Source organism: Calidris pugnax, unplaced genomic scaffold, assembly GCF_001431845.1.
Source record: "Calidris pugnax isolate Ruff unplaced genomic scaffold, ASM143184v1 scaffold76, whole genome shotgun sequence".
NCBI lineage: Eukaryota > Metazoa > Chordata > Aves > Charadriiformes > Scolopacidae > Calidris > Calidris pugnax.
Window position 1 is genome coordinate 2,357,825 of NW_015090827.1, and position 27,555 is coordinate 2,385,379.

The 27,555-nt window shown below is 39.4% G+C and overlaps 1 protein-coding gene across 1 annotated transcript in view; it reads left to right on the forward strand.

The window, feature by feature from the left end:
* GLCCI1 (glucocorticoid induced 1) overlaps positions 1-27,555 on the forward strand; it is a 51,445-nt gene that overhangs the window by 21,484 nt on the left and 2,406 nt on the right. The window contains exons 5-6 of the mRNA XM_014940306.1: positions 4,155-4,365; positions 27,002-27,122. Of these exons, the coding sequence (XP_014795792.1) occupies positions 4,155-4,365; positions 27,002-27,122 (332 nt within the window). The remainder of the gene's footprint in view (positions 1-4,154; positions 4,366-27,001; positions 27,123-27,555) is intronic.

Here is a 27,555-nt window from a genome sequence, read left to right on the forward strand (position 1 = left end):
CTTGCTTAGTCTTCAGATACAAAAATGAATTTAATTTACCTTTTAGACTTGTTTTTTGGTTTTGTAGGGTAGGATGTTACATACTTCATGTTCTCCCTCTTGCTCACTTCAATTTTTACAATAATACTTCTAAAAAAAATATAAGTTGATTTGGAATATGTCTTCTTATCTCATGCCGAGTTAGTTCTGTTGGTTCTTTGAAACATTCTTCTTTTTTAAAATAATATTTTAATGATAATAGAAATTACACTTACAGAAGTACAATTCCCTATACAAGTAAAAATAATTCTTGTAGACATTAGTCTTGTTTTTGTGTTTCACAAAGATAGTTAATGATACAGTAATGTCATTATGTCATTACCGTTTAATAATTTAATGGACCATAAAGTTTAGAGGGATTGTGTTGTAAGTAGCCAAAACATTCCAAATATTACATTCTTTTCAGTTTAGCAATGTGTGTGTATATTTTTTCAGATCATTCCTCTTGCTTAGTTAGCTGAACATGGTCTCTTTCTTCTTGCATAAGACCAAGTTAAAGTTGGCTTTTTTCAGTCATTTATTAATCACCTCCTTCTCCTCAGATTAATAAACTTTAATTTTCTAATGCATTTGTTCAAAGCTCCTGGTTATATTTTCCTTCCTGTTTTATAACTTGTTGACTAACTTTCCGGAAAATTGTAATGGTTTGTCTCTGTTCCCACCAGAACTTGTAAGAAATCAGCTTTTTGTGAAGTTTTGAGAAGCTTTTGTTCTTTGTCCCCTTGTGACTCCACAACCCAAATGTTAGAGACATCATAAGGTGATGGAGTTATTGTAGGGAGCGGAGGGTAAGAGGTTCCCTCTCCCAGAATAGTACACTGTGGAACTAATGGACAGTGCCCTGTAGCTGGGCATGGACACACTCATGGGGCTCCCATTAGGAAAAAAGTATTACAGGAATTAGCTTTCAAATACACATAAGTAATTAGAAACGGAGCCATTTTGACAGACTATCACACAATATAAGTAAAATGATTAATGTGTTTCTTGTTTGATTCCTAATGCATCTGGAAATAGATAGCAAAGAGGTTTTATGTACCTATCGGAAAACTTAATCCTGTAATAAAAGGGGGGTTTTTCTAATTTGCACAGATGTAGAGGATCGTTATTTAAATCTTCATATCCTCCATCTGAAAAGCCTTTTTTTTTTTCCCCAAGTGCTCCTTCCCAGGGTACATTATGGCACCTGATGCAATGCATTGGTGACTTCACCGATGCTAGGAGGAGGAAGCACTTTCCTACCTCTGCTTTTGTGTTCCAGTCCAGAGAACAGTTTTTAAATGAAATAATTGAATGCTGCTCTCGCAAGAAGTTGCCTCCCAAATAGATGTAAGGCTTGGGAAGAACAGATTCTTTTCAAGGCTCCTGCTGGTCTATCATAGTAGCGTTCCTGTTGCTGCTAAATAGGGTGCTCTTGTTTTTTTCCAGTGAAAAGATACTGAAAACAAAGTAAATTTTGACAGTGTATCAAGAAATGCAACCAACCAGGCCACGGGTGTATAGAATGTAGGAATTTCTAGTCCTTTTCCAGCCATTGAGTGATATGGAAAATAATAGCAGCTGTATCAAATTAATTACCCTTTTTCTTATCTTCAAAGGTTGTGAGGACTTCAGTTTTTAGGATAGTTCAGACATGACTCATGGAAAGGAACTTCTAAAGTATTTTTTTTATGTTGGTCGTGTTTAATACATAAAGTTTTTAAAAAGTGGCATACTTCTAGTTGATATTTTAATGAAATGTTTTGCATTTGTTAAAACCTGGATTCAATATTAAAGGAAAGAAATACAAAAGCACAGTAATCTGAAATATTTGCTGGCATTTTCTATGCCTTAAAAGTTATTTTACTTGGAAAGAGTGTTAAATATTTAGCTTTTTCTACTTCTGTGTATATTTAGAGGCATGTCTAAAAATACTTGCACCTCAAATTTTAATTCAGTGGAGGTGGAAATATGTGATTTGGGATGTACTTCCTGACTCCGTAAGACTATGTTCTTCCTCCAGGTGTGGAAGAACATCTATCTCATCCTGAGGTCTTTAATTATGTGATCACTTACTCTGCTTTTTTCCCTCCCTGGAATCCTTGCTTTACCTGTTACATAGAGCAAAGTGTATGCATTTAATGAGCAGCTGTTTGGGGTTTTTGTTTTCTTCTCATTAGAAATGTGTCCTAATGCTCGCTATTAAACCAAGCTTTAAAGTCAGAAATCTCAATTTCTTCCTGGGTTTTTGCTTCTATATAATAGGAGAGTGTCTGCAATTTTTTTCTCTTTTTATCACACCTGTGTGAGAAGAAAGATAATATTATCTACACTTTGTGGAAGGAGAAACACAAATCCATCAGGCTTCTATAATGGATTCTGCAGGTAACTCAGGATACTGCGTGCCGCTTTAGGAGTTTATAGTGTAGCTCCCACCATCTCCTCCTAATTTGCATCTGCAAATGTTGAAGACTTTTCCAAATCAGTCCTATATGGACTGGGCATCCAGAAAACATACCATAAAAGCAAGAAGTTGGTTCAGATGTCTTCATGGCATCTCATAGAATTTTTGTGGCAGAGACGGAAATAAAAGCGCCGTTCTGCAGGGCAGCTATTATTTTTTGGTTACGTTAATTATGAGACTGTTTTCTTTCTACAGCTTCAGTCTTGTTTTCTACCTTATATCTATAATGCTTCAGGTCTGCCTTGTGCAGGGGATGAGCTGTGGCCTGTTGGGGGTGATGGGAACAGCATCCTGCAGTCGTGTTGTAACACATCTGCCATGTGAACCGAGCTGTTGGAACAGACCACACAGCCCTCTCCAAACTTTGATGGAGCAACTGCAGTGTTCTCTTTACAGTGTGTTTCTTTGCTCTTAATTGAAATGGTGTTAACTGGGAGGCTCTTAAGAAGAAAAGGGTCTTCTCGCTCTGCCTCTGTCTAATACGTGGTGTTTTTCTGGATAGGTAATTGCTGAGAAGGGGAGAATGCAGCCCTTGGCCAGTAGGTTTCATGGCCTCATTGCTAGCAAAAGTGTTGGGTTGAACTTTAGGGTTTGGAACAAGCTGTTACAGTTTTGTAATATAAGGGGAAGAAGAAAGCAATAAAATAAAAATGTTCACTCAAAGCGAGAAGGAAGAAGACTTTTTTTTTGTAGCTAGAACGTTTAAACTGTTCTCTATGGCTTGAATACAAAAAAATGATACTTAAATCTTGCAGGCATTTTTTCCCCTTCCCTTTTAAGCAAATCTATAATTCCGATTTGATTTCTTACATTTAAAGCAGCAGTGTTTTTATGATAAAACTGATTTTCCACTGGGAAGGACAAGTAAGTAGAGCGTGCCAATCTACTGCCATGGACCTGTCTATGCAGTATATTATAGTATATAATATATTATAATATAATACATTATCTATGGAGTTTGTAAGATCACTGTGGCCAGTGCCACCAAGGCTGGTGTGAGTGGGCAGGGCTGACCAGCTTCATGTTCAAGACAAAGCTTGGGAACCTTGTGGAAGCCTCTGCATCATCTCCATTTCTTCAGAGGTCACCTATAGAAGCGAGGGATGGAATGTAGAGATGTGCTAGAGAGTTACCACTTAGTGGTGAAACTTGGATGGTTTGATGTATAATTGCAATTCAGTCGGTCGTTATGGCAATAGCATGCCTTTGGGTTTGACATTTTCTACTTTCCCTTCTATCCAAATGCAATCTCTGTCACGCTACTTGTTTTTAATTCATAAGAACAGTGACCTTTATTGCAAATTCTATTGCTAAGTATATAATGAGAGATCTATTTGTTGGGGAGCTTTGCTTTTTTGAACGATCATAAAAAGCATAAAAAAAGTGATGTTAGGATGTGGTGAAGCACGTCCTGGTGGTAACTTTGCAGTAAGAGGCTAGAGTTGGCTGGGAACCCCTGCACGCTGTCCCAGCATCATTAATGTGTGCTGTGTCCATTGCACATGGCCTGTTTTCCTGTGTAAAACTCGTTCTTTCAAAAATGGCTTGTTTGCTGTTTCTGTAATTCCTGAGTGATATTCCTCATGACTTCAGCTGTGAGTGCTAGGGGCTGACGTTGCTGAGGAGTTTTGCTTTTTCCTGTGTCACCTGAATCCCTCGTTTCTGTCCCCAGCCTTTGGACATCCCCGACGGTCGGCGGGCGCCGTTGCCTGCTCACTACCGCAGCAGCAGCACCCGCAGCATCGACACCCAGACACCCTCTGTCCAGGAGCGCAGCAGCAGCTGCAGCAGCCACTCACCCTGTGTCTCTCCCTTCTGCCCTCCTGAATCTCAGGATGGGAGTCCTTGCTCCACAGAAGATTTACTCTATGACCGGGATAAAGGTGAGAGTAGAATGGCCCGCCTTTACCTATGGGAGGCATGTGATGTCCTGCTTTTACAACTACCTTCATTTTACTCATTACATCAGTTTTTGTTTCTGTTTGATGGTTGTGGAGGGATTGAGGATTTATTCTTAAGCTTGGTTTTGTTTGTTTACATATCTTTTTCCCTCTTGTTTGTGAAACTTCACAAACATCTTCCATAAATATGTCAGAGGAGCACAGCAAACAGTCTTTAACTATTTCTGAAGATTCTAATGTGAAGAATTCAGACTGTACGATGTTTCTGTTTAAAAAAAGGTTTCAAGAAGGTTTGTGGTAGCCTATACATATACATACTATACAGCCTATGCATTCATCACGGGTGAGTGAGGTACTTGCTGATCACGGTGGTGATGCCGAACTTTTGGACTGCTTTTAAAAGTACTCTGCTTCTGAACTCTTACATCCCACTGGAAGCTATTTGGTGAGGAGCTCAGGCAGGAGTTTGAACAATCTGATGGAGAGTAATGACTTGTCTGTGTATGTTGCGTAACAAGCCCAAATTTCTTTATAATTTACCTGTTTATATGTCAATATCCTGCATTTTTTTCAAAGTCTGTAAAATGTCTTTTGGTTTTCTATAGGGAGTAAACTGGAGTTTCAGTAATTAAGAGTTACTGATAGAAGATGTAGTATGAAAATATAGGCACCAGTGTAAAAAGACTGATTTATTTTATTTTTTTTGGACAACTGTTTACTAATGTAATTATTATTGGGCTTCTGGTCAGCCAGCTGGAAACATGGACTTTGGTTTGGTGGGATGCAGGGTTTGGGTAAAACATGCAAACTAAAAGTAGTAAGTTACGCAGAGGAAATGAAAACTTCAAAGATTTATCATAGATTTACTAATGAGCTCAAGGCAGCAGGATTTTGAGGTTATAAGTAAGGTTAAGCTTTTCCTGTGAATATTCTCTGTGCGATAATTCTTGTAGGAATTTAGGGGTAAGACTGTGGAAGTCAGTGGGAGAAGTGCTAGCTCTTCTTCCTTTCTGATAAGTATTGCTTTCCCACCTTGGGTTTAAAAGGAAGTAGTGGAAAACGAATCCCCCTACCCAAATCCTGAAAAAAGGCTTGGCTCAACGTGACAGTTGGCCATGCTCCAAAAAGACAAAAAAGATATTAGTTCCCTCCGCCCCCTTCACTTTGTTATAGCTTGTGAGTTGTTATGTGTTGTCAAGAGACAACCACGAAAGTGTTAGCACACAAGGAAATGTCATGACAGGTAAATTTGTGCATATATGTCCTGAATAACAAATATAAGTTAAAAAGTGAGGAGAATAGAAAGAATAATTAATTTTGTAGCTAGTACTTGGTTATCACAGTAATGGGAGTTTTCGGCGGTACTTTATTGGCGATAATGAGTGAAGACAGTTTGAGATGGTGCATCCAAACTTCTTAACGCTTTTCAAGGGGGTTTATCTCCCGTCTTGGATTTTTGAACAGCTAATTGGAGTAAAATCTAGTGCTGAACTTCATGATGAGCAGATACTTATTTGTCGCTTTTGGGTTTAAGACTGACTTTAACGCTAGGTTCATATCGAAAGCCTGCGTTAGTAGTAGCCTAGAGGTCATGGTGAGAACCAGCCAGCTTTGTAAAGTTAATACAATTGCATTTTTAAATGAGTTTAAGTAAGGTACTTAGTGCTGTGCTTGTGAAAGATAAAAGCTTGAACTGCTCGTCACAACTTTGGTCTTTAAGGACAAGACAGAAACTAGAAAAAGACATAGTGGTTTTCCAAGAGAAGGTAATTTGTTCAGAGCTTGTAAAAATATAGTCAGAAAGGTGCCTTTTACCCTTTTATCTTCAAAATAGTTAAATTGTAGATAAATGAAGGATATCGATAGAAATTATAAGGGAATAGGAAGTTTTGAGAGACAGTTTATTAACATCTGTTGTGGCTGTTAACTGCATTATAAAATAAAACTCACAATGGTTTTCACGCCTTTGTTTTAGAGGTCTTTGGGATGGTAGAACAACACTGGGATGAGTTTGCTGTGAGGTCTGTTAAGTTTTCAAAAATTGCATATACATGTAACCAGGCATAAACATTTTAAACCCAAGATATTTTTCTGTTACTTTTCTCAAGCTGGGCTTTTATTTTCCCCTCTACGGGAATAACTTGGCTTTACCATTAAAAAAAAAATAATTATTGTCCTTATGAATGCTCCTGCCTGTGCTGGTGAAGAGGGGAGGAGAGGAAGGTTGGGAGTTTGAGTGAGAGACGGAGCAGTGAGAAGCTCCACGCAGACACAGCGCTGCTTTACATTTCTAAAGCATCTTTTATTTCTTGGGCAAAGCTGTGCCTTGGCCTGAGGCCCTCCCAGCTGCTCTTTGGACTCTATCAGCTGTTTGGTTTACATTTCTGCAAGAAGCTGCTAAATCTATTGAATTTTTCAAAAGAAAGCAAAAGCTAGATTTCAGAAAAGGCCCCCAATACTGGGCCGAATGGAGCAGGGACAGTAAATGGCAGTGACTGGAGCAGGGAGGGGAGGGGGGGAGAGAAGGTGTTTTAACTGCACCTGGCTTTATGGTTTTGTTTTCAAATACCAGCCTATTGCAAGGTAAGTTACTGCCTCTCTGCATTCAAACTGCTGGTTTCACTACATCTATTTTATGATACTTTGGTCCATGAGACTATAATGCTCCAAGAGTGTAGTCTTAGAGTCTTATAAGACTATAATTCTGCATACTTAACAGCTGTGACAGAGATAGAGTTCAAAGGCATCCTAAGGTATAAGCAGATGAAATTTGGGTTTTTTTTCATACAAAAGTAGATAGTGTAACCTATTTCTCAGGGATTTTGATTCAGGTGCTTTTGTGTAGTGTTGTGTATTCCCGTTGTTGCTAGCAGACTGTTACAAGCAGCATGTTCATGGAGATGGACTGAAGCTACTTTTTAACTTCTGGGCATCTGATTCATAGTTTTAAAAATGAAAATTGGATGTGAAATGTTTGGATAGTCTGAAGAAACAGAATCACAGAATGATACAGGCTTGGAAGGGACCACTGGAGATCATCTGGTCCAAACCCCTGCCAGAGCAGGTCCACCCAGAGCAGGTCGCACAGGAACATGCAACAGGAATCAGGACATGCACAGGAACCAGAAATAAAAGTATTTTTTAACTGGTCAACCCAAATCCCAAAGCTCACTGGTGAAGTTTGTTGGTGCCTTTAAGTTTCGTCACTCAAAAACTTGTTTCACAAATTCTTTTTAAGTTTGCCTCTAACATACACAAGCTAAAATTTGTGTAGTATTTTTACTGTTCAGTTACAATCTTTAAAATTTTCCAGATAGCAGATTATACCCATTTTGAATATTTATGTTTAGAAATTGTGTGTAGTAAGTCTCCATATTGTCTGCTTTGGTGCTCATGGTAACCAAACTCCCTTTAAAGGTTACATCTGTTAATCTTCAATCATTGTCATCTTAATGAAATTTGATTAGTGGGTCGAAGTGCGCCCGGCAGAGCACGCCGCGCTGGTGGGAGATGCAGATGTGTCCTCTGCTGGGAAGGCTCAGGCTTTGCAGCCACTGAGAAAGTTGGGGAAAAAAAGAGTATAAACAGCTCAGTTTGAGAATACCCATTTGCAGCGTCATTAAGGATTAATAATGAGACAGTTTAGTGCTTAGGAGCTTGCAGGATACGCAAGTGGAGGCTGGTTTTAAGCTGTAAGTTCCACCCTTTCCCCACTGTAACTGGTGGCCTGTTTTCAGGCACAACACTGTGCTGTACCTGTAGCACCAACACCAACCTCCTGCGTGTCACCCTTCCAACTACCACCTGGATTTTGTAAAATAGCAGTGTGGGGTGTGTTTGGTCAAAAGGAAAAACTAACAGCTTAATAAGTTTTAGAAGCAGGGAGGATAAAGAGAGAAGCAGAACAGTTAAATTGTACAATACAATGTTTTTTTACTTATTTAACAACTGTCTTGTATAGAAAGCTTCAGCCAGACAGAGCTAAATAAACCAAAAACTTGATTGAAAACTGAACTGGCCAGACAAGACTCTAAATCTTCCAAGAACTGACTTAACTTTGAATTGAGTTTGATTCTTTCCTTGGATGTACTGACCCGGCTTTCCAGTATTTGGTGGAATGAATAGTAGCACATTTTATGTCTCAAAGAGTTTTTAAATAGAAACTTGGATCTTCAGTTTTAAATATTAGAAGGAGGAAGCAAACTGTCTGGGTTCTGTTAATGATTTCTGTGTTTGGAATGAGCTGTGTGGGCCAACAGTGGAAAGATGCCAACGGGACCATCGTGTGCTCCCTGCTTGGCAAATATCTGTATTGTCTCTAAGCTTTTGCTGCCTTCGTACAGTTAACACCTAAAATTCCCTAAATTAGAAGCTCTGTGTTCGCTCTGAGCTGAATAATCAATACAGGGCTGAGGTTGTCTTCAACTGCTGGGGTTGTTGTTTTTTTTTCTCCCTGATCTTTCACAGTAAATCTCCTTGGAGAAGTGTGACAGTGGAGTTGATTTGTGCCGCCTTGTAAGAGGAAGCAGCGATGTTTCCAAACCTCTAATGAGTAGCCTTTGCATTTGAGTCATGGTTACACAAATGTTTATGTAGTTACTGTTTGGGAGCTGTTAAGGACAACCTTCCATGCTTCAGCGACTCTCCGTCGTAGCGCTGGAAGCCGTGGCTGGTTTTCCCACTGCTGCTGCAAAGGCACACGTGGGCAACAGCAGAATAAAACAAGGTTAGGAATGGTGAGGTACCCCATGTCGGTGGAAAGACTCAAAAGGAGCTAGAGCAAGAGCAGTTATTTCTCTCCAAAGAAGGTGTGTTTGTGATTTGGGGGAACCTCTTCAACCTTGGCATTTCTTGCATTTTTTTTTCATTGTAAGCCCAAGCAGAGAGCAGAGAGCCACTGATTCCAGCCTGGGAGAGGTGTTGCTCTGCGGTAAGGCAGAAGCCACTGCAGAGAGCTAATTTTCTGTAATTAGTTTTGTACCTACTTTATTTCCCTAATGCATTGAGTATCAGGTCGTCGAGATGAGTGTTTAGAAGTGAACCCTTTCGTAGTCTTAATCTGTCGGACTGCGGTTCTTCTGTCCTTACCAGAGGGGAGTCTTATCTCTTGCATTTTCCAAGAAGCACAAAGAACTCTGCCTTTTGCCTTGGATCATACAGATCTTCACACCTTTAGTTCTAAGCGTGTCTAGTAGTCACCCGTAACACGTACACGGACAGCCGAGGTACAAAGGGGAGTTATGAAGCAGTAATGAGGGAGTTGAGTTGTGGAAGTTTTATTTTGGATGCTAAAATAACTTCACAATGGCAAAGCAAATAAGGTAGGGCACTGTAAGGGTGAGGTATCAGTACCCGTGTTACCCATGTGCTCTGTGTCTTTACTTCTGAGCTATTCAGGAGACTAATGAGGTCCATATTCCAGTGAAGAACTGTGTTTCAAAATAAGATACATGCTGTATACACACATTTTGAATAACTGTGTTTATACAGCGGCAGGGTGTATTATCATTACCACTCATAATTCTTCTGCATGTATTATGCATATTACCTTGTTGGTTTGTGTTTTTTGAAGTACATAATAAAGACTGTATTTGTTTCCAGGATCCCCGCTCCGCTTTGTTCCGACGGCAGCGTGCTGGATAAAAATATCCTCCTGTTATGTGTTGTTATATGATAGATTACTGCTGTACTGAAGCTTTTATTCAGAAGAAATGTGCTGTACAAGGGTGTTAGAAATAGCCTGCGATAAAGGAAGCTTTGTGGTAGCAGCAAACCGGCGTGGTGGCTGAATTGTGGAAAAAAAAAAATCTTCACTGAAATTTATCTGGTAGTCATCATATAATAAAAGAAAGAAGGGTTGCAGAAGGATAGCAACTGAAATATATTAAGATGCTGGAAAAATTCTGAGCGTGGCCAGATAAGACTGCGCTTCCAGGAATACATCATGCTTGTTTCCAAGACTGATTTTTATGGTACACTTTCAGGAGTCTGCTTCTCTGGAAGGTTATTTGCTTATCAGTTTCACAACCCAATTTCATCTGAGCTGGTTAAAAAAAAAAAAAGAAAAAAGAAAAAGATAGTACCAAGGGTAAGCAGTCTGGATTGGCAGCCCAACAATTGATCAGTCTTTGAGCAGCAAGCAGAACACTAACTGGCTTGTTACAAACAGACTTGTAATTCACCTTACTGTGTATTCATCAGTGAAAGACAGCAACACTGCATCACCAGAGATTCCAGGGAAAATCTCATTTCCTTGTCCCATTTTAGGAATCTTTCTGACACTTTGCTTGTTGGTCAGTTCCTGGCCAGAGGGGCAATTTTCACATGACATCGAGGAAAAACAGTATTGTGGTGTTTACTTTCTAAAAAGTAAATAATAAGTGGTAATTCAACTTGAATTGAAACTCAACTGAAATCAAGACGGTGCTTGGCACAGTACCCCATCCCTGGTGACTGGAGGACCTGTCACACTATGGGATAAAAGTCTTTTTTCTTCATGGTTTTGTCTAGGACATACCTGTTGGTTGTTATGGTAATCCAGAATCATGGTTGGCACAGCATCGTGTCTTCTAGTGTGAGAGTTTGTGGTTGCAGTGGATATTTTACAGTACAGTTGGTACTGTAGATTTTGAGTGTTTCCATTATATTAAATGGAAAAAGAGCTGTCATCACCAGCCTGTTCTTGTTCCAGACACTATGACTTTTTGTAAAACCTCAATCAGACATAACGTTTAGGATGCTCTTAGGTTCTATATCAATGGGCATTGTGGTGACAGTACTTCTCTCCAGTGACCGGTCTGTGGATTTGATATCCTCTTGCTGTCTTGGAGATTAAGCTGAGGCTCCTAGTCTGACATCATCTGTTTTCTGTTGTATTAGTATGTACCTGTTTTGCAAAGTGACATGTGACTTTAGGCAAATTTTAATGTAGCTGATCATTTTAACACTAGCCTGGCTGGGACAGATTTTGTTTTCAGGTCATTTTCATATTTCACAAAGTTAGAAAATTTTTCCTGTGCTCTGAGTATATCAATATTTCTCCTATTATGAAGATGCTGACCCACAGGAAGAATAGCTTTGGACAAATGACCTGACTACCAATGAGATTCCCCAGCAGGGAGCAATGGAGGGTGCCCTGTGCAGTGTCTGTTCTCACCATTACAACCTGCCAGCAAAATTGAAACTCAATTAGGAGTTTTAAAGCCCAGGCAAGGTTCAGTCAATGACTTCATGAACCTTAAGCCACTTGTAGAAAGCAGTTAATCTTGTCTCATTTGACAGCGCAGACGTTTGAGTCCTGATTAGATTTCACCTACAGTGGATCCTTGACTTGGAGCCCATGTTACTCACAGGCCACTGTTTGAACTCCCAAAATGTTGGTTCCGTTACTGAATTTCCTGCCTGCGATTGAAATAGCCAGTGGTTTAGGAAGAAGAGGTTGAGCCATGATGGCTGATCCTTTGAGTTCCTCCTTCTGTTTGGATAAAAGCTCATCCTTAAAACCTAGTCTTGTGATGAAGATATGCAAGAAATTGATATTCTTCCTCAAACTTTTATGCTTCTATAACAAAGGATCCCACTACATTTTGGAGAGAAAAGGGTTTTGCTTTTCATCTCAACGTACGCTGTTGTGGGTACCTCCTCCGCTCTTTATAGACACAGGAAAAACAGTCTTCAACACAGACTGAAATCCAAAATCCATATGCTTTGAAGGACCATTCTTTAGTACTTGGAGCTCACTTTGCCATGGCTCGTGCAATATTTTGATTTCTCAAGAAGGTGTTCTCTGACGAGGCCGGTGAAGTTTTCAGTTCTGGCACCCCTGCAGGAAGCCATCCTGCAGGCGGTGTGTTTTGTCAGAGAACACCTCCACACAAGTGACGTGCCCCTTTGGAGCTGCACATTGTGCAAAGTTCATTTGGCAAGAACTCAAAAACAAATTTTCACATTTTGTCTTAGGCATCCTGTGATTCTCGTAACAAAAGGACAGTGTATGTTGGGAGTGAACTCTGGTCATGGCTATCAGTGTAGATGCATCTAATGCTGTGTAGAGCTTTGAGGTTGATGGTTGATTCACTCTTGTGAATGTTTCCTGTTGGTAACAGAGCTCCACCCCAACAGGTTTTCCTGAAAACAGTATTTATTTACATGCTTTATTCTTAAACTCCAAATTATTTCTTTTGAGACCTTTGACATGAAGGTTCAGAATGAGTGCTTTATTTCTTCATTCGCTGAAGCCAACCAAAAGACAACAAAATTGCATTAAGTGAATGTTTCAGTTGAGTGGTTAAGCTTTAGGAATGTTGGGAACTGCCTGTTGGATCCCAGTTAAACCATCAGCACCTTGAGTCTCCCCACCCTTCTACTGTGTGTTCTGTAATCTATACATGTGGAAAGTACATATAGCTGCCTACTTACTGTGGAGTGAAGTAGTAAAATGCTTTTATTATAGAACACTTTGAGTTAAGTAGAGAGGATTTTAGTGGCTTTTGATTTACGCAAGCTTTTCTTTTTATTTAAATTTGCCAAGTAAAGATGGTCTTCTAGATGGCAAAATTAATACACAGGTTCTTGCTTCTTAGGGTTTTTTAGCGCTGGTTTCAGTCTTCTGTCTTTATTCCATTTTCCAACTTCCAACCGTGTTGCTCTCTACCTTCTAGGCTTCTATTTCCAGATCAGTCCCAATGCCACTGTCAAACATTTCAGTGCCAAAATCAACTGTTTCACGTGTGCCGTGTAATGTAGAAGGAATAAGCCCCGAACTAGAAAAAGTATTCATTAAGGAAAACAGTGGAAAAGAAGAAGTATCCAAGGTAAGCTTATATTAATGTGTTTATGGTTATTTTTCCTTTGTAATCTATAAACACGTGGGAAACCTTGTGACAAACCTTCCTCATGGCTGAAATTACAAATAATTTTCTTCAAAGAGCTGTTTGTTTGAAAATGTTTTAGGGTGGTGGTTGGTTTTTTGGTTTATTCGTTTGTTTTTTAAAGGGCTTCTGGCCAAACATACTTTGTTTAGAATGCCATTTCTGTTGAGAACTTGAAAGTTTTTGTGCGAAATGCAAGTGCTTGAAAATTTAGATACTTCAGGCTACAGTAGTAAGTAATTAGAGGTTAAAGGAGATAAATTCATTTGCTCCGTTTTGCATTCTTTTTCTTAGGCAAGACTTACGTTTCTTGTGCTGTGCTCTGCTTTTTGATTTTAATGTTTTTCTTCCATAAACCGAACGTGAATCCTTTTACCTCTGTGGAACCACTGTGACCTGTCGTGGGGAGAGCTCCTGGTGGGAATTACTGACAGGCAGGGCTGGAGTGTTGGAATTGTCACTGAGGAGCACTGGGCTACTCAGATAGCACTTAAAACCTGAAATACTTGGTTTACAGCCCCTCTTTCCTAAATAGCCAATGAAGATTTGCTGCTGTGGGATAAATGACTCGACTGTTTTTTCTGATCTTCTCTAAGATGTAGGTTCTTTTCTCTTGAATGGTCACATAATAGCAGTTCAATGTACAGGTCAAGCCATAAAACCTTAATCAGAGGTTTTAGATTCCAAAACCTGATATTTGTAGTTCTTCATTTCGGCAGTAAACTTAAAAAGCTTTGGAATAATCTTGGCTTCTCCAGAGACTTAGTTGTGTGGACAAAGCATGAAATACTGTAGTAGTAAGTGTTTTGTGCTAAGTTTGCTTTCCTAAGGCTGTCTCATCCCTTTAGAAAGGGGGTGTGTGTGTTGTAACAGCGGAATAAAGAAAAAAACACACAAACCAAAACAGAAAGCCCAAATCAATAAACTTTGTTGCGCCATCTCCAAAGAGAGTCTAAAAAGGTCCGTCATACAGTGCCACCGTTGATCTTGCTATGGCTAGGGGTTTTGATCTCCTGTGGCTAGAGGACATCTCATTTATTTATCAGACAAATCATCTTCATAAGTGTTGTCCTTGGTCTTTAACAGCTTCTTACTCGGGATGCAGAACTGGGGCTGCGTAAGTTACTGAATGTCCTGGCTCTGATCCAGCAAAACAGTTAAGCACATACTTAAGTGCATTGTTGGAGCGGGGCCAGGGGCGCTCAGCAGTTTACGCCACCAAGGCGATGGTGAACCCTTTCCTCCAAACATCTCAGCTGGGCAGAGAGTCTTCAGACACAGAAGAAAGTCTTAAGTTAGACATTGCCCTTGAAGCCGAGTCCATCTTTGGGGGCAGAGGGTTGTTTCCCGCTCCGTAGCTGCTAATTTCTGCGAAGTCTGGTCTAGTGGGACCTAACTGGGAGTCCTAGCACTGTCTCTGAGCTTACGAGATCTCATAGGTCATAATAAGAGTAATTTACTGTCTTCCTGCTGGTGAACACACTCCTAATACAACGATTTAGCCCCTTTTTAGCCTGGGGGGGTTGGGGTAGCGGGGTTAAAGGTTAGGAATTACTGATCAAAAGATAAACCATAGGAAACCAAACTTCATTAGTTTCACTGCTAGTGTAACAATTTGTTTTTCTTTCAATTTTCTGCCGTTCTTTCTAGCTGTAACATTAGGTATTTTTAGAAGGTGTTTTAAAATAGCAATCCAAGGTAGTTGGTTGCTTTGGGTGATGTGTGATGGATAAATTACTCTGTAGACTCGCCTGTAAGACTGGTGTGCATCTAGATTTTCATCCGGTTTCTCTTTCAAAGTTAGGTGCTACACTAGTATCTTTCTGATTTCTTCCATTTCATTTTGATAACCACGTTTGGGCTGTCCCAAGTGAAATAAGATGCATTTTAGTTCTGTTAACATTTTAGTCTAGTGTCCTTGAATTTTTTTCTATTCGAGTCTCATCTCTTCAGTATAAACTTGTATTTTTTTTTTTAAAGTAAACTGTTTCCTAGGTCATATATTGAAATCAGACTAGGTGATACATAGGACAAAAATAAGCTTAGGTTAAAGCAGTTCTGTGGGTAGCTTTATGGATGTTACTTGAGTTACCCTTTAAATTTAGCTCCCAATTAAAATGGGTAACCAGTGAAACTTTCTTCCCAGTTTCATGCTTCCTTGCTTAGTCTTCAGATACAAAAATGAATTTAATTTACCTTTTAGACTTGTTTTTTGGTTTTGTAGGGTAGGATGTTACATACTTCATGTTCTCCCTCTTGCTCACTTCAATTTTTACAATAATACTTCTAAAAAAAATATAAGTTGATTTGGAATATGTCTTCTTATCTCATGCCGAGTTAGTTCTGTTGGTTCTTTGAAACATTCTTCTTTTTTAAAATAATATTTTAATGATAATAGAAATTACACTTACAGAAGTACAATTCCCTATACAAGTAAAAATAATTCTTGTAGACATTAGTCTTGTTTTTGTGTTTCACAAAGATAGTTAATGATACAGTAATGTCATTATGTCATTACCGTTTAATAATTTAATGGACCATAAAGTTTAGAGGGATTGTGTTGTAAGTAGCCAAAACATTCCAAATATTACATTCTTTTCAGTTTAGCAATGTGTGTGTATATTTTTTCAGATCATTCCTCTTGCTTAGTTAGCTGAACATGGTCTCTTTCTTCTTGCATAAGACCAAGTTAAAGTTGGCTTTTTTCAGTCATTTATTAATCACCTCCTTCTCCTCAGATTAATAAACTTTAATTTTCTAATGCATTTGTTCAAAGCTCCTGGTTATATTTTCCTTCCTGTTTTATAACTTGTTGACTAACTTTCCGGAAAATTGTAATGGTTTGTCTCTGTTCCCACCAGAACTTGTAAGAAATCAGCTTTTTGTGAAGTTTTGAGAAGCTTTTGTTCTTTGTCCCCTTGTGACTCCACAACCCAAATGTTAGAGACATCATAAGGTGATGGAGTTATTGTAGGGAGTGGAGGGTAAGAGGTTCCCTCTCCCAGAATAGTACACTGTGGAACTAATGGACAGTGCCCTGTAGCTGGGCATGGACACACTCATGGGGCTCCCATTAGGAAAAAAGTATTACAGGAATTAGCTTTCAAATACACATAAGTAATTAGAAACGGAGCCATTTTGACAGACTATCACACAATATAAGTAAAATGATTAATGTGTTTCTTGTTTGATTCCTAATGCATCTGGAAATAGATAGCAAAGAGGTTTTATGTACCTATCGGAAAACTTAATCCTGTAATAAAAGGGGGGTTTTTCTAATTTGCACAGATGTAGAGGATCGTTATTTAAATCTTCATATCCTCCATCTGAAAAGCCTTTTTTTTTTTCCCCAAGTGCTCCTTCCCAGGGTACATTATGGCACCTGATGTAATGCATTGGTGACTTCACCGATGCTAGGAGGAGGAAGCACTTTCCTACCTCTGCTTTTGTGTTCCAGTCCAGAGAACAGTTTTTAAATGAAATAATTGAATGCTGCTCTCGCAAGAAGTTGCCTCCCAAATAGATGTAAGGCTTGGGAAGAACAGATTCTTTTCAAGGCTCCTGCTGGTCTATCATAGTAGCGTTCCTGTTGCTGCTAAATAGGGTGCTCTTGTTTTTTTCCAGTGAAAAGATACTGAAAACAAAGTAAATTTTGACAGTGTATCAAGAAATGCAACCAACCAGGCCACGGGTGTATAGAATGTAGGAATTTCTAGTCCTTTTCCAGCCATTGAGTGATATGGAAAATAATAGCAGCTGTATCAAATTAATTACCCTTTTTCTTATCTTCAAAGGTTGTGAGGACTTCAGTTTTTAGGATAGTTCAGACATGACTCATGGAAAGGAACTTCTAAAGTATTTTTTTTATGTTGGTCGTGTTTAATACATAAAGTTTTTAAAAAGTGGCATACTTCTAGTTGATGTTTTAATGAAATGTTTTGCATTTGTTAAAACCTGGATTCAATATTAAAGGAAAGAAATACAAAAGCACAGTAATCTGAAATATTTGCTGGCATTTTCTATGCCTTAAAAGTTATTTTACTTGGAAAGAGTGTTAAATATTTAGCTTTTTCTACTTCTGTGTATATTTAGAGGCATGTCTAAAAATACTTGCACCTCAAATTTTAATTCAGTGGAGGTGGAAATATGTGATTTGGGATATACTTCCTGACTCTGTAAGACTACGTTCTTCCTCCAGGTGTGGAAGAACATCTATCTCATCCTGAGGTCTTTAATTATGTGATCACTTACTCTGCTTTTTTCCCTCCCTGGAATCCTTGCTTTACCTGTTACATAGAGCAAAGTGTATGCATTTAATGAGCAGCTGTTTGGGGTTTTTGTTTTCTTCTCATTAGATATGTGTCCTAATGCTCGCTATTAAACCGAGCTTTAAAGTCAGAATTCTGAATTTCTTCCTGGGTTTTTGCTTCTATGTAATAGGAGAGTGTCTGCAATTTTTTTCTCTTTTTATCACACCTGTGTGAGAAGAAAGATAATATTATCTCCACTTTGTGGAAGGAGAAACACAAATCCATCAGGCTTCTATAATGGGATTCTGCAGGTAACTCAGGATACTGCGTGCTGCTTTAGGAGTTTATAGTGTAGCTCCCACCATCTCCTCCTGCATCTGCAAATGTTGAAGACTTTTCCAAATCAGTCCTATATGGACTGGGCATCCAGAAAACATACCATAAAAGCAAGAAGTTGGTTCAGATGTCTTCATGGCATCTCATAGAATTTTTGTGGCAGAGACGGAAATAAAAGCGCCGTTCTGCAGGGCAGCTATTATTTTTTGGTTACGTTAATTATGAGACTGTTTTCTTTCTACAGCTTCAGTCTTGTTTTCTACCTTATATCTATAATGCTTCAGGTCTGCCTTGTGCAGGGGATGAGCTGTGGCCTGTTGGGGGTGATGGGAACAGCATCCTGCAGTCGTGTTGTAACACATCTGCCATGTGAACCGAGCTGTTGGAACAGACCACACAGCCCTCTCCAAACTTTGATGGAGCAACTGCAGTGTTCTCTTTACAGTGTGTTTCTTTGCTCTTAATTGAAATGGTGTTAACTGGGAGGCTCTTAAGAAGAAAAGGGTCTTCTCGCTCTGCCTCTGTCTAATACGTGGTGTTTTTCTGGATAGGTAATTGCTGAGAAGGGGAGAATGCAGCCCTTGGCCAGTAGGTTTCATGGCCTCATTGCTAGCAAAAGTGTTGGGTTGAACTTTAGGGTTTGGAACAAGCTGTTACAGTTTTGTAATATAAGGGGAAGAAGAAAGCAATAAAATAAAAATGTTCACTCAAAGCGAGAAGGAAGAAGACTTTTTTTTTGTAGCTAGAACGTTTAAACTGTTCTCTATGGCTTGAATACAAAAAAATGATACTTAAATCTTGCAGGCATTTTTTCCCCTTCCCTTTTAAGCAAATCTATAATTCCGATTTGATTTCTTACATTTAAAGCAGCAGTGTTTTTATGATAAAACTGATTTTCCACTGGGAAGGACAAGTAAGTAGAGCGTGCCAATCTACTGCCATGGACCTGTCTATGCAGTATATTATAGTATATAATATATTATAATATAATAGATTATCTATGGAGTTTGTAAGATCACTGTGGCCAGTGCCACCAAGGCTGGTGTGAGTGGGCAGGGCTGACCAGCTTCATGTTCAAGACAAAGCTTGGGAACCTTGTGGAAGCCTCTGCATCATCTCCATTTCTTCAGAGGTCACCTATAGAAGCGAGGGATGGAATGTAGAGATGTGCTAGAGAGTTACCACTTAGTGGTGAAACTTGGATGGTTTGATGTATAATTGCAATTCAGTCGGTCGTTATGGCAATAGCATGCCTTTGGGTTTGACATTTTCTACTTTCCCTTCTATCCAAATGCAATCTCTGTCACGCTACTTGTTTTTAATTCATAAGAACAGTGACCTTTATTGCAAATTCTATTGCTAAGTATATAATGAGAGATCTATTTGTTGGGGAGCTTTGCTTTTTTGAACGATCATAAAAAGCATAAAAAAAGTGATGTTAGGATGTGGTGAAGCACGTCCTGGTGGTAACTTTGCAGTAAGAGGCTAGAGTTGGCTGGGAACCCCTGCACGCTGTCCCAGCATCATTAATGTGTGCTGTGTCCATTGCACATGGCCTGTTTTCCTGTGTAAAACTCGTTCTTTCAAAAATGGCTTGTTTGCTGTTTCTGTAATTCCTGAGTGATATTCCTCATGACTTCAGCTGTGAGTGCTAGGGGCTGACGTTGCTGAGGAGTTTTGCTTTTTCCTGTGTCACCTGAATCCCTCGTTTCTGTCCCCAGCCTTTGGACATCCCCGACGGTCGGCGGGCGCCGTTGCCTGCTCACTACCGCAGCAGCAGCACCCGCAGCATCGACACCCAGACACCCTCTGTCCAGGAGCGCAGCAGCAGCTGCAGCAGCCACTCACCCTGTGTCTCTCCCTTCTGCCCTCCTGAATCTCAGGATGGGAGTCCTTGCTCCACAGAAGATTTACTCTATGACCGGGATAAAGGTGAGAGTAGAATGGCCCGCCTTTACCTATGGGAGGCATGTGATGTCCTGCTTTTACAACTACCTTCATTTTACTCATTACATCAGTTTTTGTTTCTGTTTGATGGTTGTGGAGGGATTGAGGATTTATTCTTAAGCTTGGTTTTGTTTGTTTACATATCTTTTTCCCTCTTGTTTGTGAAACTTCACAAACATCTTCCATAAATATGTCAGAGGAGCACAGCAAACAGTCTTTAACTATTTCTGAAGATTCTAATGTGAAGAATTCAGACTGTACGATGTTTCTGTTTAAAAAAAGGTTTCAAGAAGGTTTGTGGTAGCCTATACATATACATACTATACAGCCTATACATTCATCACGGGTGAGTGAGGTACTTGCTGATCACGGTGGTGATGCCGAACTTTTGGACTGCTTTTAAAAGTACTCTGCTTCTGAACTCTTACATCCCACTGGAAGCTATTTGGTGAGGAGCTCAGGCAGGAGTTTGAACAATCTGATGGAGAGTAATGACTTGTCTGTGTATGTTGCGTAACAAGCCCAAATTTCTTTATAATTTACCTGTTTATATGTCAATATCCTGCATTTTTTTCAAAGTCTGTAAAATGTCTTTTGGTTTTCTATAGGGAGTAAACTGGAGTTTCAGTAATTAAGAGTTACTGATAGAAGATGTAGTATGAAAATATAGGCACCAGTGTAAAAAGACTGATTTATTTTATTTTTTTTGGACAACTGTTTACTAATGTAATTATTATTGGGCTTCTGGTCAGCCAGCTGGAAACATGGACTTTGGTTTGGTGGGATGCAGGGTTTGGGTAAAACATGCAAACTAAAAGTAGTAAGTTATGCAGAGGAAATGAAAACTTCAAAGATTTATCATAGATTTACTAATGAGCTCAAGGCAGCAGGATTTTGAGGTTATAAGTAAGGTTAAGCTTTTCCTGTGAATATTCTCTGTGCGATAATTCTTGTAGGAATTTAGGGGTAAGACTGTGGAAGTCAGTGGGAGAAGTGCTAGCTCTTCTTCCTTTCTGATAAGTATTGCTTTCCCACCTTGGGTTTAAAAGGAAGTAGTGGAAAACGAATCCCCCTACCCAAATCCTGAAAAAAGGCTTGGCTCAATGTGACAGTTGGCCATGCTCCAAAAAGACAAAAAAGATATTAGTTCCCTCCGCCCCCTTCACTTTGTTATAGCTTGTGAGTTGTTATGTGTTGTCAAGAGACAACCACGAAAGTGTTAGCACAAAAGTACTCTGCTTCTGAACTCTTACATCCCACTGGAAGCTATTTGGTGAGGAGCTCAGGCAGGAGTTTGAACAATCTGATGGAGAGTAATGACTTGTCTGTGTATGTTGCTTAACAAGCCATAAATTTCTTTATAATTTACCTGTTTATATGTCAATATCCTGCATTTTTTTCAAAGTCTGTAAAATGTCTTTTGGTTTTCTATAGGGAGTAAACTGGAGTTTCAGTAATTAAGAGTTACTGATAGAAGATGTAGTATGAAAATATAGGCACCAGTGTAAAAAGACTGATTTATTTTATTTTTTTTGGACAACTGTTTACTAATGTAATTATTATTGGGCTTCTGGTCAGCCAGCTGGAAACATGGACTTTGGTTTGGTGGGATGCAGGGTTTGGGTAAAACATGCAAACTAAAAGTAGTAAGTTACGCAGAGGAAATGAAAACTTCAAAGATTTATCATAGATTTACTAATGAGCTCAAGGCAGCAGGATTTTGAGGTTATAAGTAAGGTTAAGCTTTTCCTGTGAATATTCTCTGTGCGATAATTCTTGTAGGAATTTAGGGGTAAGACTGTGGAAGTCAGTGGGAGAAGTGCTAGCTCTTCTTCCTTTCTGATAAGTATTGCTTTCCCACCTTGGGTTTAAAAGGAAGTAGTGGAAAACGAATCCCCCTACCCAAATCCTGAAAAAAGGCTTGGCTCAATGTGACAGTTGGCCATGCTCCAAAAAGACAAAAAAGATATTAGTTCCCTCCGCCCCCTTCACTTTGTTATAGCTTGTGAGTTGTTATGTGTTGTCAAGAGACAACCACGAAAGTGTTAGCACTCAAGGAAACATCTTGACAGGTCAATTTGTGCATATATGTCCTGATAACAGATATAAGTTAAAAAGTGAGGAAAATGGAAAGAATAATTCATTTTGTAGCTAGTACTTGGTTATCACAGTAATGGGAGTTTTCGGCGGTACTTTATTGGCGATAATGAGTGAAGACAGTTTGAGATGGTGCATCCAAACTTCTTAACGCTTTTCAAGGGGGTTTATCTCCCGTCTTGGATTTTTGAACAGCTAATTGGAGTAAAATCTAGTGCTGAACTTCATGATGAGCAGATACTTATTTGTCGCTTTTGGGTTTAAGACTGACTTTAACGCTAGGTTCATATCGAAAGCCTGCGTTAGTAGTAGCCTAGAGGTCATGGTGAGAACCAGCCAGCTTTGTAAAGTTAATACAATTGCATTTTTAAATGAGTTTAAGTAAGGTACTTAGTGCTGTGCTTGTGAAAGATAAAAGCTTGAACTGCTCGTCACAACTTTGGTCTTTAAGGACAAGACAGAAACTAGAAAAAGACATAGTGGTTTTCCAAGAGAAGGTAATTTGTTCAGAGCTTGTAAAAATATAGTCAGAAAGGTGCCTTTTACCCTTTTATCTTCAAAATAGTTAAATTGTAGATAAATGAAGGATATCGATAGAAATTATAAGGGAATAGGAAGTTTTGAGAGACAGTTTATTAACATCTGTTGTGGCTGTTAACTGCATTATAAAATAAAACTCACAATGGTTTTCACGCCTTTGTTTTAGAGGTCTTTGGGATGGTAGAACAACACTGGGAAGGTAATACGACTGCATTTTTAAATGAGTTTGAGTAAGGTACTTAGTGCTGTGCTAGTGAAAGATAAAAGCTTGAACTGCTCGTCACAACTTTGGTCTTTAAGGACAAGACAGGAACTAGGAAAATACATAGCGGTTTTCCAAGAGAAGGTAATTTGTTCAGAGGTTGTAAAAATATAGTCAGAAAGGTGCCTTTTACCCTTTTATCTTCAAAATTGTTAAATTGTAGATCAATGAAGGATATCGATAGAAATTATAAGGGAATAGGAAGTTTTGAGAGACAGTTTATTAACATATGTTGTGGATGTTAACTGCATTATAAAATAAAACTCACAACAGTTTTCGCGCCTTTGTTTCAGAGGTCTTTGGGATGGTAGAACAACACTGGGATGAGTTTGCTGTGAGGTCTGTTAAGTTTTCAAAAATTGCATATACGTGTAACCAGGCATAAACATTTTAAACCCAAGATATTTTTCTGTTACTTTTCTCAGGCTGGGCTTTTATTTTCCCCTCTATGGGAATAACTTGGCTTTACCATTAAAAAAAAAAATAATTATTGTCCTTATGAATGCTCCTGCCTGTGCTGGTGAAGAGGGGAGGAGAGGAAGGTTGGGAGCTTGAGTGAGAGACGGAGCAGTGAGAAGCTCCACGCAGACACAGCGCTGCTTTACATTTCTAAAGCATCTTTTATTTCTTGGGCAAAGCTGTGCCTTGGCCTGAGGCCCTCCCAGCTGCTCTTTGGACTCTATCAGCTGTTTGGTTTACATTTCTGCAAGAAGCTGCTAAATCTATTGAATTTTTCAAAAGAAAGCAAAAGCTAGATTTCAGAAAAGGCCCCCAATACTGGGCCGAATGGAGCAGGGACAGTAAATGGCAGTGACTGGAGCAGGGAGGGGAGGGGGGGAGAGAAGGTGTTTTAACTGCACCTGGCTTTATGGTTTTGTTTTCAAATACCAGCCTATTGCAAGGTAAGTTACTGCCTCTCTGCATTCAAACTGCTGGTTTCACTACATCTATTTTATGATACTTTGGTCCATGAGACTATAATGCTCCAAGAGTGTAGTCTTAGAGTCTTATAAGACTATAATTCTGCATACTTAACAGCTGTGACAGAGATAGAGTTCAAAGGCATCCTAAGGTATAAGCAGATGAAATTTGGGTTTTTTTTCATACAAAAGTAGATAGTGTAACCTATTTCTCAGGGATTTTGATTCAGGTGCTTTTGTGTAGTGTTGTGTATTCCCGTTGTTGCTAGCAGACTGTTACAAGCAGCATGTTCATGGAGATGGACTGAAGCTACTTTTTAACTTCTGGGCATCTGATTCATAGTTTTAAAAATGAAAATTGGATGTGAAATGTTTGGATAGTCTGAAGAAACAGAATCACAGAATGATACAGGCTTGGAAGGGACCACTGGAGATCATCTGGTCCAAACCCCTGCCAGAGCAGGTCCACCCAGAGCAGGTCGCACAGGAACATGCAACAGGAATCAGGACATGCACAGGAACCAGAAATAAAAGTATTTTTTAACTGGTCAACCCAAATCCCAAAGCTCACTGGTGAAGTTTGTTGGTGCCTTTAAGTTTCGTCACTCAAAAACTTGTTTCACAAATTCTTTTTAAGTTTGCCTCTAACATACACAAGCTGAAATTTGTGTAGTATTTTTACTGTTCAGTTACAATCTTTAAAATTTTCCAGATAGCAGATTATACCCATTTTGAATATTTATGTTTAGAAATTGTGTGTAGTAAGTCTCCATATTGTCTGCTTTGGTGCTCATGGTAACCAAACTCCCTTTAAAGGTTACATCTGTTAATCTTCAATCATTGTCATCTTAATGAAATTTGATTAGTGGGTCGAAGTGCGCCCGGCAGAGCACGCCGCGCTGGTGGGAGATGCAGATGTGTCCTCTGCTGGGAAGGCTCAGGCTTTGCAGCCACTGAGAAAGTTGGGGAAAAAAAGAGTATAAACAGCTCAGTTTGAGAATACCCATTTGCAGCGTCATTAAGGATTAATAATGAGACAGTTTAGTGCTTAGGAGCTTGCAGGATACGCAAGTGGAGGCTGGTTTTAAGCTGTAAGTTCCACCCTTTCCCCACTGTAACTGGTGGCCTGTTTTCAGGCACAACACTGTGCTGTACCTGTAGCACCAACACCAACCTCCTGCGTGTCACCCTTCCAACTACCACCTGGATTTTGTAAAATAGCAGTGTGGGGTGTGTTTGGTCAAAAGGAAAAACTAACAGCTTAATAAGTTTTAGAAGCAGGGAGGATAAAGAGAGAAGCAGAACAGTTAAATTGTACAATACAATGTTTTTTTACTTATTTAACAACTGTCTTGTATAGAAAGCTTCAGCCAGACAGAGCTAAATAAACCAAAAACTTGATTGAAAACTGAACTGGCCAGACAAGGCTCTAAATCTTCCAAGAACTGACTTAACTTTGAATTGAGTTTGATTCTTTCCTTGGATGTACTGACCCGGCTTTCCAGTATTTGGTGGAATGAATAGTAGCACATTTTATGTCTCAAAGAGTTTTTAAATAGAAACTTGGATCTTCAGTTTTAAATATTAGAAGGAGGAAGCAAACTGTCTGGGTTCTGTTAATGATTTCTGTGTTTGGAATGAGCTGTGTGGGCCAACAGTGGAAAGATGCCAACGGGACCATCGTGTGCTCCCTGCTTGGCAAATATCTGTATTGTCTCTAAGCTTTTGCTGCCTTCGTACAGTTAACACCTAAAATTCCCTAAATTAGAAGCTCTGTGTTCGCTCTGAGCTGAATAATCAATACAGGGCTGAGGTTGTCTTCAACTGCTGGGGTTGTTGTTTTTTTTTCTCCCTGATCTTTCACAGTAAATCTCCTTGGAGAAGTGTGACAGTGGTGTTCTGCAGCAGGAAGAATCAATACAGGGCTGAGGTTGTCTTCAATTGCTGGGTTGTTTTTTTTTTCTCCCCAATCTTTCATAGTAAATCTCCTTGGAGAAGTGTGACAGTGGAGTTGATTTGTGCCGCCTTGTAAGAGGAAGCAGCGATGTTTCCAAACCTCTAATGAGTAGCCTTTGCATTTGAGTCATGGTTACACAAATGTTTATGTAGTTACTGTTTGGGAGCTGTTAAGGACAACCTTCCATGCTTCAGCGACTCTCCGTCGTAGCGCTGGAAGCCGTGGCTGGTTTTCCCACTGCTGCTGCAAAGGCACACGTGGGCAACAGCAGAATAAAACAAGGTTAGGAATGGTGAGGTACCCCATGTCGGTGGAAAGACCCAAAAGGAGCTAGAGCAAGAGCAGTTATTTCTCTCCAAAGAAGGTGTGTTTGTGATTTGGGGGAACCTCTTCAACCTTGGCATTTCTTGCATTTTTTTTTCATTGTAAGCCCAAGCAGAGACCAGAGAGCCACTGATTCCAGCCTGGGAGAGGTGTTGCTCTGCGGTAAGGCAGAAGCCACTGCAGAGAGCTAATTTTCTGTAATTAGTTTTGTACCTACTTTATTTCCCTAATGCATTGAGTATCAGGTCGTCGAGATGAGTGTTTAGAAGTGAACCCTTTCGTAGTCTTAATCTGTCGGACTGCGGTTCTTCTGTCCTTACCAGAGGGGAGTCTTATCTCTTGCATTTTCCAAGAAGCACAAAGAACTCTGCCTTTTGCCTTGGATCATACAGATCTTCACACCTTTAGTTCTAAGTGTGTCTAGTAGTCACCTGTAACATGTACACGGACAGCTGAGGTACCAAGGAGAGTTATGAAGCAGTAGTGAGGGAGTTGAGTTGTGGAAGTTTTATTTTGGATGCTAAAATAACTTCACAATGGCAAAGCAAATAAGGTAGGGCACTGTAAGGGTGAGGTATCAGTACCCGTGTTACCCATGTGCTCTGTGTCTTTACTTCTGAGCTATTCAGGAGACTAATGAGGTCCATATTCCAGTGAAGAACTGTGTTTCAAAATAAGATACATGCTGTATACACACATTTTGAATAACTGTGTTTATACAGCGGCAGGGTGTATTATCATTACCACTCATAATTCTTCTGCATGTATTATGCATATTACCTTGTTGGTTTGTGTTTTTTGAAGTACATAATAAAGACTGTATTTGTTTCCAGGATCCCCGCTCCGCTTTGTTCCGACGGCAGCGTGCTGGATAAAAATATCCTCCTGTTATGTGTTGTTATATGATAGATTACTGCTGTACTGAAGCTTTTATTCAGAAGAAATGTGCTGTACAAGGGTGTTAGAAATAGCCTGCGATAAAGGAAGCTTTGTGGTAGCAGCAAACCGGCGTGGTGGCTGAATTGTGGAAAAAAAAAAAGGCATCTTGTTTGGAAATGGAGTTGAATTAAAAAGCACTCTCAATCTCTAGTAATATAACTGCTTTAAATTTTCAGACAGTGGGAGTAGCTCACCGTTGCCCAAGTATGCCTCATCTCCCAAACCAAACAACAGCTACATGTTCAAACGAGAGCCCCCAGAGGGATGTGAGCGAGTGAAGGTCTTTGAGGAAATGTCGTAAGTAATGCCTTTTATATCAGCTGGTGTCTGCAAAGCAGTAAACCTGTTTACTGAGCCTATCCAACTGCAGATGAATAAACTATTCCAGCTGATGGGGTTTTTCAGGAGCAAAACACTCTTAGGGTTTGTGCAGAAGAGAAGTTCTGAACTGTTCACGTTGGTTTGAAGAGGAAATGGAGTCTTTTATGCTTGAACTCTTTTTGTGCGTTTATAAAAGGCAACAAAAACACAAGCAGAAAAGATAAGGTACATTGGGTTTCCTGAGCTTTTATAAACTTCTTTTTATATATTTTTTTATTAACTTTTTTAATGTTCATGGCTTAAAACAAAAAGTCCTTCTTACGATTTTTTTGTCGGTTTCAAGCCCAGGTTACGTTTTGATACGTATAAAACATATAAAATGGAATGAAACCTCTGTAAACCATTGATG